This window comes from Alligator mississippiensis, chromosome 4 (genome assembly GCF_030867095.1).
Source record: "Alligator mississippiensis isolate rAllMis1 chromosome 4, rAllMis1, whole genome shotgun sequence".
In the NCBI taxonomy this organism is placed as follows: domain Eukaryota; kingdom Metazoa; phylum Chordata; order Crocodylia; family Alligatoridae; genus Alligator; species Alligator mississippiensis.
The window spans coordinates 29,774,375-29,789,321 of NC_081827.1; the positions used below are offsets into that span (position 1 = coordinate 29,774,375).

Below are 14,947 nucleotides of genomic sequence, written 5' to 3' on the forward strand. Positions count from 1 at the left end.
GACTTGGCCAGCATGCTTTCCACATCCTCATCTAAATTGATGATAAAGATGTTGAATAGCCCAGGGCCCAGAACCAAACCTTGCGGGACACTACTGGCCACTTCCCGCCAAGATAATACAGACCCATCCACCAACACTCTTTGGGTTTGACCCCCTAGCCAGTTCCCAACCCACCTGACCATGGACTCTGCCAGCCCACAAACCCCCCTCCCCATTTTTTTTATAAGAGCATCATGGGAGACCACATCAAAGGCCATTTTAAAATCTAAATTATGACATCAATCAATATGAATTCTCCTAGGTTTGCTCTCCAGGTAGAGAAACTTATCCAGAGCTGCATGTACAGTTATTCAAATGCTGAGGTCCTGAAGAGTGGGGAGTGTGCAGTGTTGATATTGTGCAGCCAGGGAGGGCAACCTGGTGTGTACATCTCAGTGTGCTCTGCTGGCTTGCTTAGTCTGCCTGGTGACAGAGGGCAACAGCGCATAGGGCAGCCCTGATTGGCTGACCCAGACTGCCCATGGCCTGCCTGTGTTTCCCTGCAGCACAATACAGTGATTGTGAAGGGGCATGTTCTGCTCCCTGCTGGAGCAGCAAAGTCCAGCAAGTGATGCACTGTCTCCTTGTGGGTAGTGGGGGGTTGCTGCAGGACTATGCTCTCTTCTGAGAGAAGCCACAGCATGTGCAGATGTTTGCTTTCCCAGGAGAAACTCTCCTGGGAACGATTTAACCCTGACTGTTCCCAGATTATTTTTCTCCTGGAGCAGCCATTCTTACTCTGGGACAAAAAGTCTGAACATCTATATATACGTATGGTTTCTCTTGGGAGAGCAGTGATTCTCCCAGGAAAAGCTGAGTATCTGTACAAGGCTTAACTAAACTTTTATAGAAAAAAAAGATCCTTTATGTGTAGTTTTAGTATTATTCATAATCCCACGTCAAGTATCCTGTGTTACTTTATAGCCTTTATTCACGGGCAAATTCAGGAGGAGGGGGCTGGGGGCAGTCATTCCCCCTCCTCCCCTGCTTTTTCCCCTCAGTTTGGTTGTGTTGTGCAGGTGGAGTGAGTTTTCTGAGCTCACCAACTTGTCAGCTTGTCTTTTGCTGGAACTGATGCTTTGGTGCAGCTCCAAAGGTGTGAGGGTGGCATGTGGTGAATGCTGTTGCTGCCAGTTGCTCTCCCTATTCCCATGTCTTCTGCTAAATTTAGCAACATGGGAAAAGGAGGCAGGTGGTAGTGGAACTCACTTCTCGGTTCCCAGAACTGTGCAGCTCCACCTGCTGTAGCATATCCAGCAAAATCTGCGCTTACATGCCAGTGATCTGAGAGCGCTCATTGCACATGTGCAGCACAGTCAAAGTGGGGTTTGACTGAACCTCCCACACCGTCCTCTTGGATCTTCACATGCAACACAGCATAGATGAAGGGGGGTATCATCACACACACTCTGGGTCTGTGCCCTCCCTGCATTCATTGTTTAATAAAATGACTAGGAGTGAATTCCAGTAGTCAAATGGCTCATGTTGTAGAGTGATTCTTTATTCCAGGGATTTTAGGGTTGGGGGAAACTTTGTTTGGGTATAATATTCATTCTTTACTTATGAGGATTCTATTGAAATATATTATTTTTGCCCATTCGTTTTGTGTATGTGAATAAACTAAAGTGCCCATTTGTTTATTGTGTTTGACTCCAGCATTTGGAAGTAACTTCTTTCTTTCTTTTTTTTTCTTAGATATGATGTTGATTCAAAGAGCCCCAACCTATCAAAGCATGTAAGTAAATCCTTGTCACTGCATTCTACTTGCTAGGAAGATTTTTGGATTCTGACTACTATATTATATGTATAAACTTTGTTAAAAAATAACATCTTGTAATGAATAAGCTATGCTATTGAACAAAATATTAATGGCATTGACTTAGTGTCAAATGCATCAAACGTGGGTATTGTGCTGTGTTGTGGTTTTTGATATGCATAACTCTTAGTTTTACTGTAATGACCAAATGTGGCTCACAAAGCCATCACACTTGGTCCATGGGGCTCCCCACAGGTGAGGAAATTTGGTGGTGGGGGAGCAGTGGCCACTCTCGCCTGCTAAATTGCTAAACTTCAAGCCCTGAGCACCCAGCAGAGCCAGGCCATGCCCCCTTTCCCCCCATGGGGCCAGGTTGAGGCTGGGCCACGTTCCCTTCCCCCCTTGAGGCTGGGTCACAACCTCGTTACTCTAGGGGGCCAGGTTGGGGCCAGGCCTCATGTCCTTTCCCCCTCTTGGGGCTGGGCTGACTGAAAACTCCTATTCCGTCTGCAGGGTCAGGCTCAGGCTGGGCTGCTCTCCACCGTCGTCAGACTGGTCAGATTGTGGCTGCCAACCCAGCCCTGGGCACTGGATCAGGATTACCATCCAGTTCACGGTTGGACCAGACACTGCCCACCCATCCTGCCAGGGAAAAAGTTTGAGCACCACTGGGCTGGGCAGTTCTGGTGCACTAGGCTGTGGTCACCTTACTTCTGTTACTTTGACATCCTGCCATAAAATGATGATCAGGACTTCCATCTAGAACTCAAGTAACTGCACCTGACAGTGTGGATACTGCCATATTTACTTGACTCTAAGATGACCCCAAATTTAAGAAAACACCCCACTAATTAGATTCTGCATATGGAAAATTTATACATTGGTTATACCTTTCCAAGTATAGAATCTAATTATTATAGAGTTGTCTTAAATTGTCCCCTACCCCCACCCCAGAACTGCTACAGCAGGGAAAGCGAAGGCTGTTGGGAGGAGGTGGTTTAGTAGCCTTCCTGCCCCTTCTTTCCCCCACAGCCTTCCCACTCCACACAGTTCCTTCCCCCTTGCTTTTTACTGTCAAATGCTGGCCAGGCTCTATTGCCTTTCATGTCACAAAGTATAGCACATGTAAGTGCAGCCCCTGCCAGGCCACATATCAGTATCAGTGCTACAGACTGGCTGGGCAGGGGATGGAGTTTTCATGCACTCTGTGCCCAGGAAGGGAATCCAGTCTGAGACGCAGCTGAGCTGTACCTGATAGTAAGCAAGGGGAAAGGAGCAGGGAGAAATTTTAGAGGGCAAGTGGGGGTGGGGGTGCTGTGGGTCTGATTCTGGCCCCAGCCTGAGCTCAGGACCACAGTCAGAGCTGCAGGAGCCACCAACCCCCCACTTGACCCCTCCACTCCCCTCCCCATTTTGTATGTGAATCTAAGATGAGGGGCTTTTCCCCCCATGCTGAGTGGGGGCGGGGGTGGGGCTTATCTTAGATTCAAATGAATATGGTGCCTTTGTGCGTGCTGTCTACAGAGGAGAGAACTGCTTGGCAGCCGTTCTGGACATCCCACTACAGAAGAGGAAGCTGTGTATGAGACAATCCAGCTTTGCGTTTCCAATAAAGGACTGACCTGCATGTATCTCAGAGAACTCTCTTATCAGTTGGATTTCAATTTAGTGCTCACTAGGATTAATGGGACCTCTGGTAGAGCCCATGACAAGCTACTGCTTCCAACTCCTTTCAGTGAAGATGGTCTTTCTAATGATCATTGGTGAGAAGGACAGGGAATTAGGAATTACAGATACTTATTACACAGATTACATAGACATCAGGGCTGGAAGGAACCTCACGAGATTGGGTCCAGCCCCCTGCCCAAAGGGCAGGAAGTCAGCTGGGGTCAGATGACCCCAGCAAGATAATCATCCAAACACTTCTTGAACATGTCCAAAGTAGGTGCTTGCAGCACTTCTGTGGGGAGTCTATTCCAGACTATGGAGACTTGGACAGTAAAGAAGTTTTTCCTTATGTCAAGCCTAAAACAGTTTTCCAGCAGTTTGTGACCATTGGACCTTGTTTTCCCTTGCGGTGCCCTGGTGAACAGCTGTTCTCCCAGTTCCTGATGCACACCCCTTATATGCTTAGGCTGCCACCAAGTCACCCTGAGCCTTTGCTTCTCCAGGCTGAAGAGTCCCATGCCTCTCCTCATAAGGCTTCTCTTGACCTCTGATCATGCGCATGGCTCTCCTCTGGACTCTCTCAAGCTTCTCCACATCCTTTATAAAGTGTGGAGCCCAGAATTGGATGCGGTACTCCAACTACAGCTTCACCAAGGCTGAGTAAAGCGGGAGTATGACTTCTTGGGTTTTGCTTGAGATGCATTGGTAGATGCAAGCCAAGAGTTTTATTTGCTGCAGCATCGTATTGGTGGCTCATATTCATCTTGTTGTCAATCGTGACCCCCAAGTCTCTTGGTCTTGGTGCTAGTGAAGCACTGCTGAACCTATAAGTATGATGTGGGTTTTTTCTCCTGAGGTGGAGCACCTTGCATTTCTCTTATGTCATTAGGTTTTGATCTGCCCACCTTGTGAGCCTGTTTAGGTCAGCCTGATTCCCCAGCCTATCCTCCAGCGAGACTGCGCTTCCCCATAATTTGGTGTCATCTGCAAACTTATCCAGATAAGCGACATGTTCCACTTATCCTTGTCGAAGATCACTGATATCTTCCACAAGGATAAGTGGTATCTGAGGCCCCACTCTAGGTTTTGCCTAAAGTTTCATAGTTTGATAGTAGCTAGGGCCAGGAGGGACCTGATCTAGCCTGACCCCCTGCCACAGGCAGGAATGAATGCTGGGTTCACAAGACCCCAGACAGGTGATTATCCAACCTCCTCTTGAATTTGTCCAAGGGGCGAGGACCACTTTCCTGGGAAGTTGGTTCCAGATTTTGGTCACCCTAACTGTAAAATATTGCCTTCTGATCTCTAACCTAAACCTATTCTCCATCAGCTTATGACCATTGTTCTTTATCACCCCAGGTGGTGCTGGGGAGAAAAGGGCTCTGCCTATTTGCTGTTGATCTCCCCTGATGAGTTTGTAGGCAGCCACCAGGTCCCCCCTCAGCCTCCTCTTGCTGAGTCTGAACAGGGTCAGGTCCTTCAGTCTCTCCTCGTAGGGCCTGTCCTGCTGCCCTCTCACCAAGTGAGTGGCCCTCCTCTGAACCCTCTCCAGGCTGGCCACATCCCTTTTGAAGTGCGGTGCCCAGTACTGGACGCAGTACTCCAACTGTGGCCTGACCAAAGTTGTTCTGGACTTTATTAGACAGCCTGCATGCTTTTCAGTCTTTCTTTCTGAAATTGCACTCTTTAGCAGATGAAGCAAAACTGAATACCTTGGATATGGTTAGAGTGTTGTCCTTTTGCCTGAGTATGTGAAAGAGGTAAGTATAACTTTTTTTTTCCCATGAGGACATTGAAATGTAGGAAGAGAGACTTAAACTATGGCCATGGACTAGCCCTAGCATTACATTTGTGCTGAGACAAGAGCCTCTCTTCCACCACAAAAAGAAAGTATTTGGCTATTCAAGGGCTTTCTTGCAGAAAGAAACTGGGTCTTCCGCAAGAAAGTTATACATCTTCCCACGAGGAAGATGTCTCAATTCCTGCTGTAATATGAACACACACTGTATACTTCTCTCAGGTATTGAGGACCCTTGGTATCCCACAGTCCTCTGCTCTCCCTTCCTCCAATCTAGGAAAAAGAAGGAAAAAAAACCACTGGTTCCCTGACAACCTATTTGCCAAGGACTGAAAGAGCCCTGTGAGGACCCTGCTGATTTGTGGAAGGAGGGGAGTTATCCCACATCTGGAACTCTCTCCAGCCCTGACAAATCTGCCCCCAATGCCATCCTGTGCACTCCTCTGGGTTGATGCAGAGCAGAGGAAGGGGCAGAGCTCTTTTCCAGCAATGAGAATCCACCTCCCCAGGTCCTGTTTGTCAATCAGGGAACAGTGGTGGGGAATATTTTCCCCAGGGCTGGAACCCTTCCTTGCCTATCTAGAATCCTAGAAAATTAGGGTTGGAAGAGACCTCAGGAAGTCATCTAGTCCAACCCACTGCTCAAAGCAGGACCTCATCTCCAGCTAGATAATCTCAGCCAAGGCTCTGTCCAGCTGGGTCTTAAAAACATCCAAGGATGGAGATTGCACCACCTCTCTGGGTAACCTGTTCCAGTGTTTTACTACCCTCCTAGTGAGAAAATTCTTCCTAACATCTAACCACATCCTGGCCAACATGGAGGAGATCGCCTTCTACCATGGCCACAAGGTAGGGCAGCCTGGCACCAGCCCCTGCTGCTGATAGGGCAGATAGGATCTGCTGGCCATCAGCTCCCACCCTCACCCCAGCGGCTTGAATTCCTCTGACACCGAAGCCTGTTTACGGTTCTCTCTGGCTTTGGAAAAAAAACAGTACCCAGCACTGCAACAGCTTTGTAGGATCCCCTCTGGTCCTGTTCCTGGCTCTGAGCTGCACCACAGCTCTTTCATTCTCCCTAAGAGGATGCTTCAAACGGAGCTTCTCCTAATGCCTTCTGTTTTTAACCCTGGCAGGCTCTTCTCATTCATTCTTTTTCATTTCATAGCAAATGAGGGTTGGGAGGGACCTCAGGAGGTCATCTAGTCCAACCCCCCTGCTCAAAGGTGGAGCATCCCTGACTAGATCATCCCAGCCAAAGCTTTGTTTAGCCGGGTCTTAAAACCCCCAAGGATGGAGCTTGCACCACCTCTCTGGGTAACCTGTTCCAGTGTTTTACTACTCTCCTAGTGAGAAAATTCTTCCTAATATCTAACCTAAACTTCCCTTGCTGTAACTTGAGACCGTTGCTCCTTGTTCTGTTATCTGCCACCAGTGACAACAGTGTAGCTCCATCCTCTTTCGAACCTCCCTTCAGATCATTGAAGACTGCTGCTAAATCCCCTCTCAGTCTCCTCTTCTCTAGGCTAAATAAGCCCAGTTTCCTCAGCCTCTCCTCATTTTTGTTGTCCTCCCCTGGACTGTCTTCAGTTTGTCCACATCCTTTCTGTAGTGGGGGGCCTAAAATTGAACACAATTTATGGAAGTTGCTGTTGCCAACTGCTTCTTGACAGCTTGCCCCCCTGTTGGAAAGGGTAGACTATCAATCAATGGGCTTTCCTTCCTAAGTATAGGCATTGTAGTGTCTCTTGGTTGGAGAGCTCGCCTGTGTATCTCCAGCTCCCAAACTATTTTTCTAGTGCTAGAAATTTGTATGAAACCCTGTCCATGTCCTCTGTCTTTGCTGCAGGTGGTCAACCTTGGAACTGAACTCATTTGAACCTCCTAAACATAGTCTTACAAGGACAAAGAATGGTCTTTCTAGGTTGTTCCACAGCTGTCTGGTCCAACCTCTTCATAGGATTTTGGTAAAGGAAATTGTTGAGGGCAAAGAGTGTCAGTCATTTCACAAAGCTTAGAGGTAGATCTCTTCCTCAGTCTTTGTTCATAGAAAGAAGACTAGATCACTATTTGCCTCTTATGTTAAGAAGATCCTGTGGCCCAGCTGGAGTAGGGGAGCACAGTACTTACTAATGGTACCAATATCCAAAGCTATTTATAGCAAATGTGGATACTAGGGCTCTTGGTAAAAAGATACCTACAGCATGAGGAAGGCTGGTACCGACTGCCACTCCTATAGTGACACAATCTATATTGTGCATGTTGAATAAGTAGCTGTTAGCTTAAAATTATGCTCCAGAATTCTTGTTTAGGCACCTGTCTGATTTTTCGTTGGCACCCAAGCAAAAACCAGTTGCCATTGATGGCAAAATGTGGTGACAAGCTTAAAAGCCCATGGAGCTTTCTGGTTCATTGCCCACAGAACCCAATTTGCCCTCTCTATGGAGAGTAACTTGTGTTTGTTTCTAGAGAAATCGTGTATATGTGAATGTTTTTTGTAGTATGTGTCTAGTTTTTAAAAAAAAATTATTGTTACATATTGCTACATTAACTTTAGATATTTTGCAGGATATTGTTTATGGAATAATCATGAGAGTTGTCAGGCATGTGCAGTTCCCCTTGAAATGAACTGGAAATTCATTAAAGGGATTTCTGAAAGTTTAACAGCTTTTTAAGATCAGGCTATTATTTCTGTTTAGTTATGTGTTTGTTATGCATGGATATTTTAGGGACTATTTACCTTTGTATGTCTTTTGCATCATTAAAAGATATAAAAATTGTTATTCCTATACATCAGTGTTTTTAAGATTTTTTTAAAGCATTTTAAATATTGCTTTTAATTACTATTTACTTGGGTATGTATTTGTTGTATTCCTCAGTAGTGTCATCAATGTCTAATTCTTATCCCATTGATGAGAACAGCATCCATCTGTTGTTTTCTGTCTACATTATTTATTTTTTGAGCGAATTATGGTGATATAGGTCTTAATTTATCATTTTGTAACATAACAGGTGTGGTATCTCTCTTCTTCTGTTGGATATTATTTTGGGAAATATATGCTGCATAATCTATGCCATTGGCCATGGCTGTGCAAAGCAGGACCCAATCCCCAACTAGATAATCCGTGCAGATAGCAGAACAAGGAGCAATGGTCTCAAGTTGCAGCAAGGGAAGTTTAGGTTAGATATTAGGAAGAATTTTCTCACTAGGAGGGTAGTAAAACACTGGAACAAGTTACCCAGAGAGGTGGTGCAATCTGTCCTTGGATGTTTTTAAGACCCATCTGGACAAAGCCTTGGCTGAGATTATCTAGCACAGCTCCACACTTTAGCCATCTCGTGTGCCAGCCAGCCCCTCTACTTCCCAACACCACCACCCAGAGTCTGGGGCTGACCCCATGAGCCTGCTAACAGCCCATGCCTGCTTCACCCCAGCTCAAACTGCTGCTGTCCTGGTCATACATTTAGACGCTGCATTCTGGAGCAGTTAACTCCAGCTCAAACTGCTCTAGAGTTTATTGCGTCACATTCATTTCACATGCAGATGCACCCAAGGTTTTTGAAAGGCAGAATGAAGAAAAACTCTTTCCCTGTATTAAGTAACTGAGTAGCAGCATCTAGGGAACAGAGCCTGCTCATTGTTCTGCTTTCTGTGGATCACTTGCAGACTTTATTTGCTCTCATGTCCATCATTTATTCCAACATATCCATCATTTGAAGGAATGCTTTCCAGGAGTTTAAGTCCTAGTTTTTTAAATAATGCATATCCTACATCATTGCTTGCTTGTTGGTTTTTTATTTTCCATTTTCATTGACTCCTGAGAGGTTGTACAGAATCCAAGTCAATGTAGAATTTTCTACATTATGCCCCAGTTTAGTAAATGGGATTCTAATGGTAATGGATTCCCTCTCCTTCTTCCCCTCTCCAAAAAAAAAAAAGGGGGGGGGGGCAGTCATCTTCCCCCTCAGTTATGCTAATGTTCAGCAGCATATATGTGCATATGTAGGTCATTAGCAGAAAACAGAGGTTAAATATATTCTGTGAAGTCCAGCATAACAAGAGAGCAAAATCGCTTTCATGAGAGACATACTGAAGTTTTACAACTTTGTCGTATATTGCTTTGCAGGATTTTTTGGGACAAGTATTCTGCACTCTTGGAGAGATAGTTGGATCACAGGGAAGCAGATTGGAAAAGTCAATAGCGTAAGTATATTATTTTGTCTTGGATAAATACTTGCTGCTTCATGAGATGAGGTCACTTCTGTTAAAGTATTGAGGTGTCTTACTGACTTCTTGGCAAAAATTTAATTGACATGCCAAATAATTATTTCTTTATAGGTTTTTATTATTTTATTTGATATTTCAGGTAGTTATAAAACGGATTGATTTAGTTAAAGAAATCTTAGCCTTCTTTTTTTTTTCTTCCAACTGTGGTTTTTTGTGTTGGTTTTTGTTTTTTGGGGGGTTTTTTTGAGTGTGTTCTTAGCAACTGTGACAACCCTCAGGCTGTGGCCCTTAAGTACACTATTGTGCCGTGCTGAGATTAGCACAGCTCACTTTCTCAACTGCCTGGAGAGGACTGTTCTCACCTGCCATGTCTCATTTAAGTTGTTACGAGCCCTTAATTTGGTTGAGCAGCATTTCTTGCTAGTGCTTTCCCATATCCCAGGGCATTAACAGTAGTAGGCCTCATACCACCATAATGCATAACTTCGGTCTCAGCTGCCTCCTCTCCAGCTGCCTAGCCTTTTGGCAAGGCCTTTTATATATGCCCAGGAGGAAGCATGGTTCCTGTGCTCTGTCTGTGTCCTTAAAGGTATGTGACCCCTTTATAATAGGGGTAATGGGTCCCCTATTACAGCAACATTGTGTTCACTCTTCAGGACTATAACCTTTTTTCTCATCACTGTCAGTGTAGGTTTGGGAAAGAGCAGAACATTTTTATTATGGTCTTAACCTTGTTGGTAAGATAAATAGATAGCTTTCTAGTTCTGTCTGTAATTTAGCACCACTATTTGACTCAGGTGATTGTAGGATTTTGTACTCTAGTCAACCTCTGCATTTGTATTTGTGGGTTTTATAATGAAGTAGATTAGTTTGTTTCCCTGTGGAAACAATACATCTAGATCTTATCTTTCTCTGAGAATGCTAAAGTGTGTTCTATTTTGTCCTTCTTGTTACCTCCAGTTACAGCCTGGCTATGCCTAAAATTCAGCCATGGTTTGAAATGTAGATGGGGTATATACATGTCGCTGATGTCAGTTTGTATTTACTTTTTAATATCTTCCAAGGAAAATTGTTGTTATATTCTGCAGTGTTTAAAAGTTGTCTTCGGCTAAGTATGGTGATCTTTATGTGCTATGTATAAATAAAATAAAGGTTGTGGTGTTTATGAATTTGAGTAAATGTCAGTGAGAGGAACAGTAGTCACGAAGCTCATCTAAGGGCATGTGTAGATGAAACGGGGGCCCTAAATTTGAAGTGGCGGGTTTTTAAAAGCACCGCTTCAATTTAGGTCCAATTAAAACCCTGTGTCGTGCACACACCTCGCCTCTCTGGTGGCAAAGAGGGGAGGACGAGCTGCCAGTGGGCAGAGCGGTCCCTGGGCTGTGTAGAGGGCTGGTGTTTCCCTCCGCGGCAGCCCCCCAGGCGGTACCTGCCCTCCAGCACCCAGCTTGGGTGGTCCTGGGGGACACTGCAGCCATGGAGGGATGCATCAGGGTCCCATGCAGCTCAGGCAGGCAGGCTCGGGGGGGGGGGGAATCAGGCTCGCCATTTTTTGGGTGGAGCCTGCCTTCCTGGGCTGCTGTCAGGCTTCCTGCAGGGTCTTCTGCAGAGCCGCAGAGCTGCACAGAGCCCGGTGCTTCGCTCTGCGGCTGTAGGCGTAGCAAACCAAAACTCCTCCTTAGAGTTTTAGTTTGCACCTCAAGTCATTTAAGGTGCATTACGCCACCAAATTTCCTACAGCGGCTGGAATTGATATGAAGTGTGTTGCTGAGGCGTGCAAACACTGACACCATTAAAGCAGTGCAAAAGCATTTAGCCCGCTTTAAAGTGTCGTGCATACACGCCCCTCGTTTTGTCTATACACAGCCTAAGAAACTACTAGGTTTAACAGATGCTTACTAAAGATTCCATACAAGCAACATTAGATGAACAGAGAACTCCTCAACCTCAAATTTTGAATGTGTTTTCTCCAGAACACAAGATATTGTATATAAATCTTTCCAGTGAAACTTACTTGTTGCATAATGGTTCCATTGCTTGTTTCCTTTAGAGGATGAGTTGATCCACTTCTCTAACTTTATGGCACTTAGCTCAGCAGGATACCTTTCCAAGTTTTACAAGTAAATAATCCTTTCAGTTAATAACCATGTTGTCATACTAGCTCCAAATTTTTATTTAGCTTATTTTAATAAAAGTATATTATGAGTTATATGGACTGGTGAAAACAGAGAGGACATTTTTGGTTAGTAGCAATGGTTTTATTCAGTCTAAAGCATCTCCCAAAATAAATCTGTTTTGTAAGAAGTAAATGGGCATCTAGAAATTCAGCATCTTGTAAAATTGATCAACTAGAGCAGGAGTGTCTAACTCACCTGTCCCTGCAGGCTGAATGAATGGTACGGGCCCAGTTCGCTGGCTGGATCAGGCCCACACTAGCCCTGCATGCCAGATCCAGTGTGTGTCCCAGAATGACCTAAGCAGGCACTACATACAGCATGGCCTTGGCATGGATGGACTGGGCACCACGTGTGGCCTGGTCCTGGACTGAACACGGTGTCCACTGGCCATGCTAGATCCATGCTGTTCCTGGCCCATTGGCTACAGTATATATCCACTCCATGCCAGATCCAGCACGTGCCCTGGAGTGGGTGGTGGGTGCCTTGGGGTGGCTGGCTTGGGATTGCACTGCACAGTGCAATCCCAGTATACTTCACACAGTGCCTGATCGGGCTGCTCTGGGACATGCACTGGAGTAGGTGCTGCATGCGGTGCATTCCAAAGCAACCGGAGCATGCATCCCATGCCACTTGTGGGTCCATCTGGTGGACTCTGCATGCTGTCTGTGGGTCCACTCAAAACCCACAGGCAGCACTGGGGGCTGGATAATAAGGCTCCAACGGGCTATATTTTTGACAACATTGAACTAGATCTTTGTCAGAGCTAGAAGGCAGCTTTGTTGAAGCTAGTGGTGGATTTTGGTTATATAATTTGTTTCAAAATATTAATTTCTCTTTAAATACTTTTTTGTACAGATTGATGGGGGAAGATGAGAGTTATATATACTTCAGTAGGAGTGGTGTGAGGGGAAACTTCTAACAGAAGTTGTGTTCTACAACACAGACAGAAGCAGACAAAACAGTAGCTTAGCTATATTACTTCTATGTAATGAAGTCCCTGAATCAGGTCCTGTGGCTACTTTAATCTACTTGCAGTTTTGGGATGGAGCCAGACCTCTTAGAGAATGTTAATACTACAAACAAGGCATGACTGTTAGGTATATCTGAGTGAGCTTTAAACAAGTTTATCTCAGGCATTGATAATAGTGTAACCTAGTTAGCATGTTACTCAGTATATGAGACACTGAGTAAAAATTCAAGCAATTTGGCCATGTGGAGTTCTATGCTGGCACAGCTCCACATTGCTATTGGTACTCAAACATAGGCAGTTTAAAACTAAGTTGGGTATGTCTATATGAACTATAGTTACACCTTTTTGAGAGCAGTGTAGATGTAACCAGTCACTGGAAACTGAGGAAACTACATCTTGGTTTCTTACAAGGTTTTATCCGACTTTGCAGTAGTATTCTGGGGCAAAGATGACCATTGCCATCTTTGAGAGCCGCAAAAGGGGTCCATATAGGGAGAGTAGACAACCTCTTTGAGGACAGATCACTCACAATTCAAAATTTCTCTGCCCAATTTTACTAATGCAACATGGAGACAAGGCAGAAAAGACCAAACTATAGTACTCTGCTGATTCCTGTAAGAATTTGGACAATAGCAACCCCACAAAAGGCATTCTCCCTCCTTTAAGATGGAAGGCCAGCTGTCAAACAATTAGTATAATGTATTAAAAACCAGAGAACAAATAGGCTCTTCAAGAAGCTCTTTTTGCTCTTGAATAGTGTATTTTTAGATTTTAGTTCAGAGTGTTCATATTCAATACGAGTTTGGTTTTAGTATATATTATTGTGTAGTAAGCCATGTTTGAAAACTTTAAGCAGGAACAGAAGATAATGACCCAATTCCTTTGCTTGGTTAGTTGTTAAAGACACTTCACATGAGCGGTAGTCTACAATATATTTTAATTTGTTTGTGTAGGTGCAATACAAGGTGCTGACCTTAATCTTAGTCTCTATATGTTTTGTTGTCTGTATTACCTACACATTGCTTACCTTACCATGTGCCACCCATGATTTAAATACCTGTTGTTGTGCTATGGCTAATAACTTGGACATTTTCAAAAGCTTGGGAGGCTGTTGGTAGGATGCGTATTGGAGTACAGACCTTATAGTTAATTAAAACTTGCTCCAGTGTTGGCCTTAAAGCCCTAGTTCAAATTCCAAGGTAAGCAAAATATGTTTACTTAAGATGTCACCTGAGGGGAATAGTTAGGAGAGCATGCTTTACTATTATTCAGGTAACTGGTAATGTAACTGGTAAGTTGTTTTTATGCCAGATCACTGTGATTATGAAGGTTGTTTTTTTCAATACACGTAGTTGTTGTTAGCATAAAGTTAAGAATAAAAAATTGTATCCCCCAAAACAAGTTTTTAAAATGATATTTTAGGGTTTTAGGTCTCTCTGATTTTCATACCAATCCATTTCATTTGTAAATAAGAGTTAGCTTTTCTGTCAACCCACTCCCCAAGGAGACATCCAGATGCTACAAGGAGTGCTTTGCACAGGTACCTGAGTTTTTTCTGCACATGCCATGTTTGGAACCAGAAGTGATACCGTTGCATTAATATGGCAGAGCACCCTGACAGATTAGCTCTGATGAGAAGCACCACCACACTAACACAGCTATGCTGTTGTTGGCTATAGAGCTAGTGTGGGTATCCTTGCACAGTGATGCCTTGCACTGTATAAATACCATTTCATGAGCTAGTATGTACACAGTTAGGTTGGCATATCTCTGCAGCTGCTTTCTGCCTTGCAGAAATACTGAGAAACAAGCCAGGTCCATTCACATTAATATCAATTTTAAAAGGTTCTAGAGGTTAAATGATGTCTTCAACTGAATTGCACAGATACCATTGAAGATAATGAGTTTGTATGGGTATACATTTTTAGCAGCTTTCTGTTTTATTTTTATTCCTGTCAACATGTATTTTATTTATAACACCTAACACTTGAGAGGCGATAGGATCCAGCCCATAATAGGTATTTTTTGTGATTCTGGTGGCTTTGGAATAGGTACAATGGCACAGTTCTGCTTGATGTCTTAAGGCAAAGGTAGTGCCAAGGATCACTGCTCTGATTTCCTCAGCCCCTCTCTGCATTCTGCAGCCTAAGCCATTGTCATGTAGCTGCTTTTTGGCATGCAGCAATGCTTTTCTGAGCAAGAACAAGACAGAGTCTGAGAGGGGGCTGATTGTGATCTGAGCATATGCCAAAAAACATTAGTATGACAGTTTTTCAATATGCGAAAGCAAATGGCTACAGTGTGATTTCACAGC

General features: G+C 44.3%; 1 protein-coding gene across 2 annotated transcripts in view; it reads left to right on the forward strand.

Annotated features, from left to right (window-relative positions):
- Positions 1-14,947, forward strand: part of CPNE8 (copine 8) — a 168,139-nt gene that overhangs the window by 62,047 nt on the left and 91,145 nt on the right. For both annotated transcript variants that reach the window (XM_014606507.3, XM_006260035.4), the window contains exons 5-6: positions 1,735-1,774; positions 9,386-9,462. In XM_014606507.3, the coding sequence (XP_014461993.2) occupies positions 1,735-1,774; positions 9,386-9,462 (117 nt within the window). The remainder of the gene's footprint in view (positions 1-1,734; positions 1,775-9,385; positions 9,463-14,947) is intronic.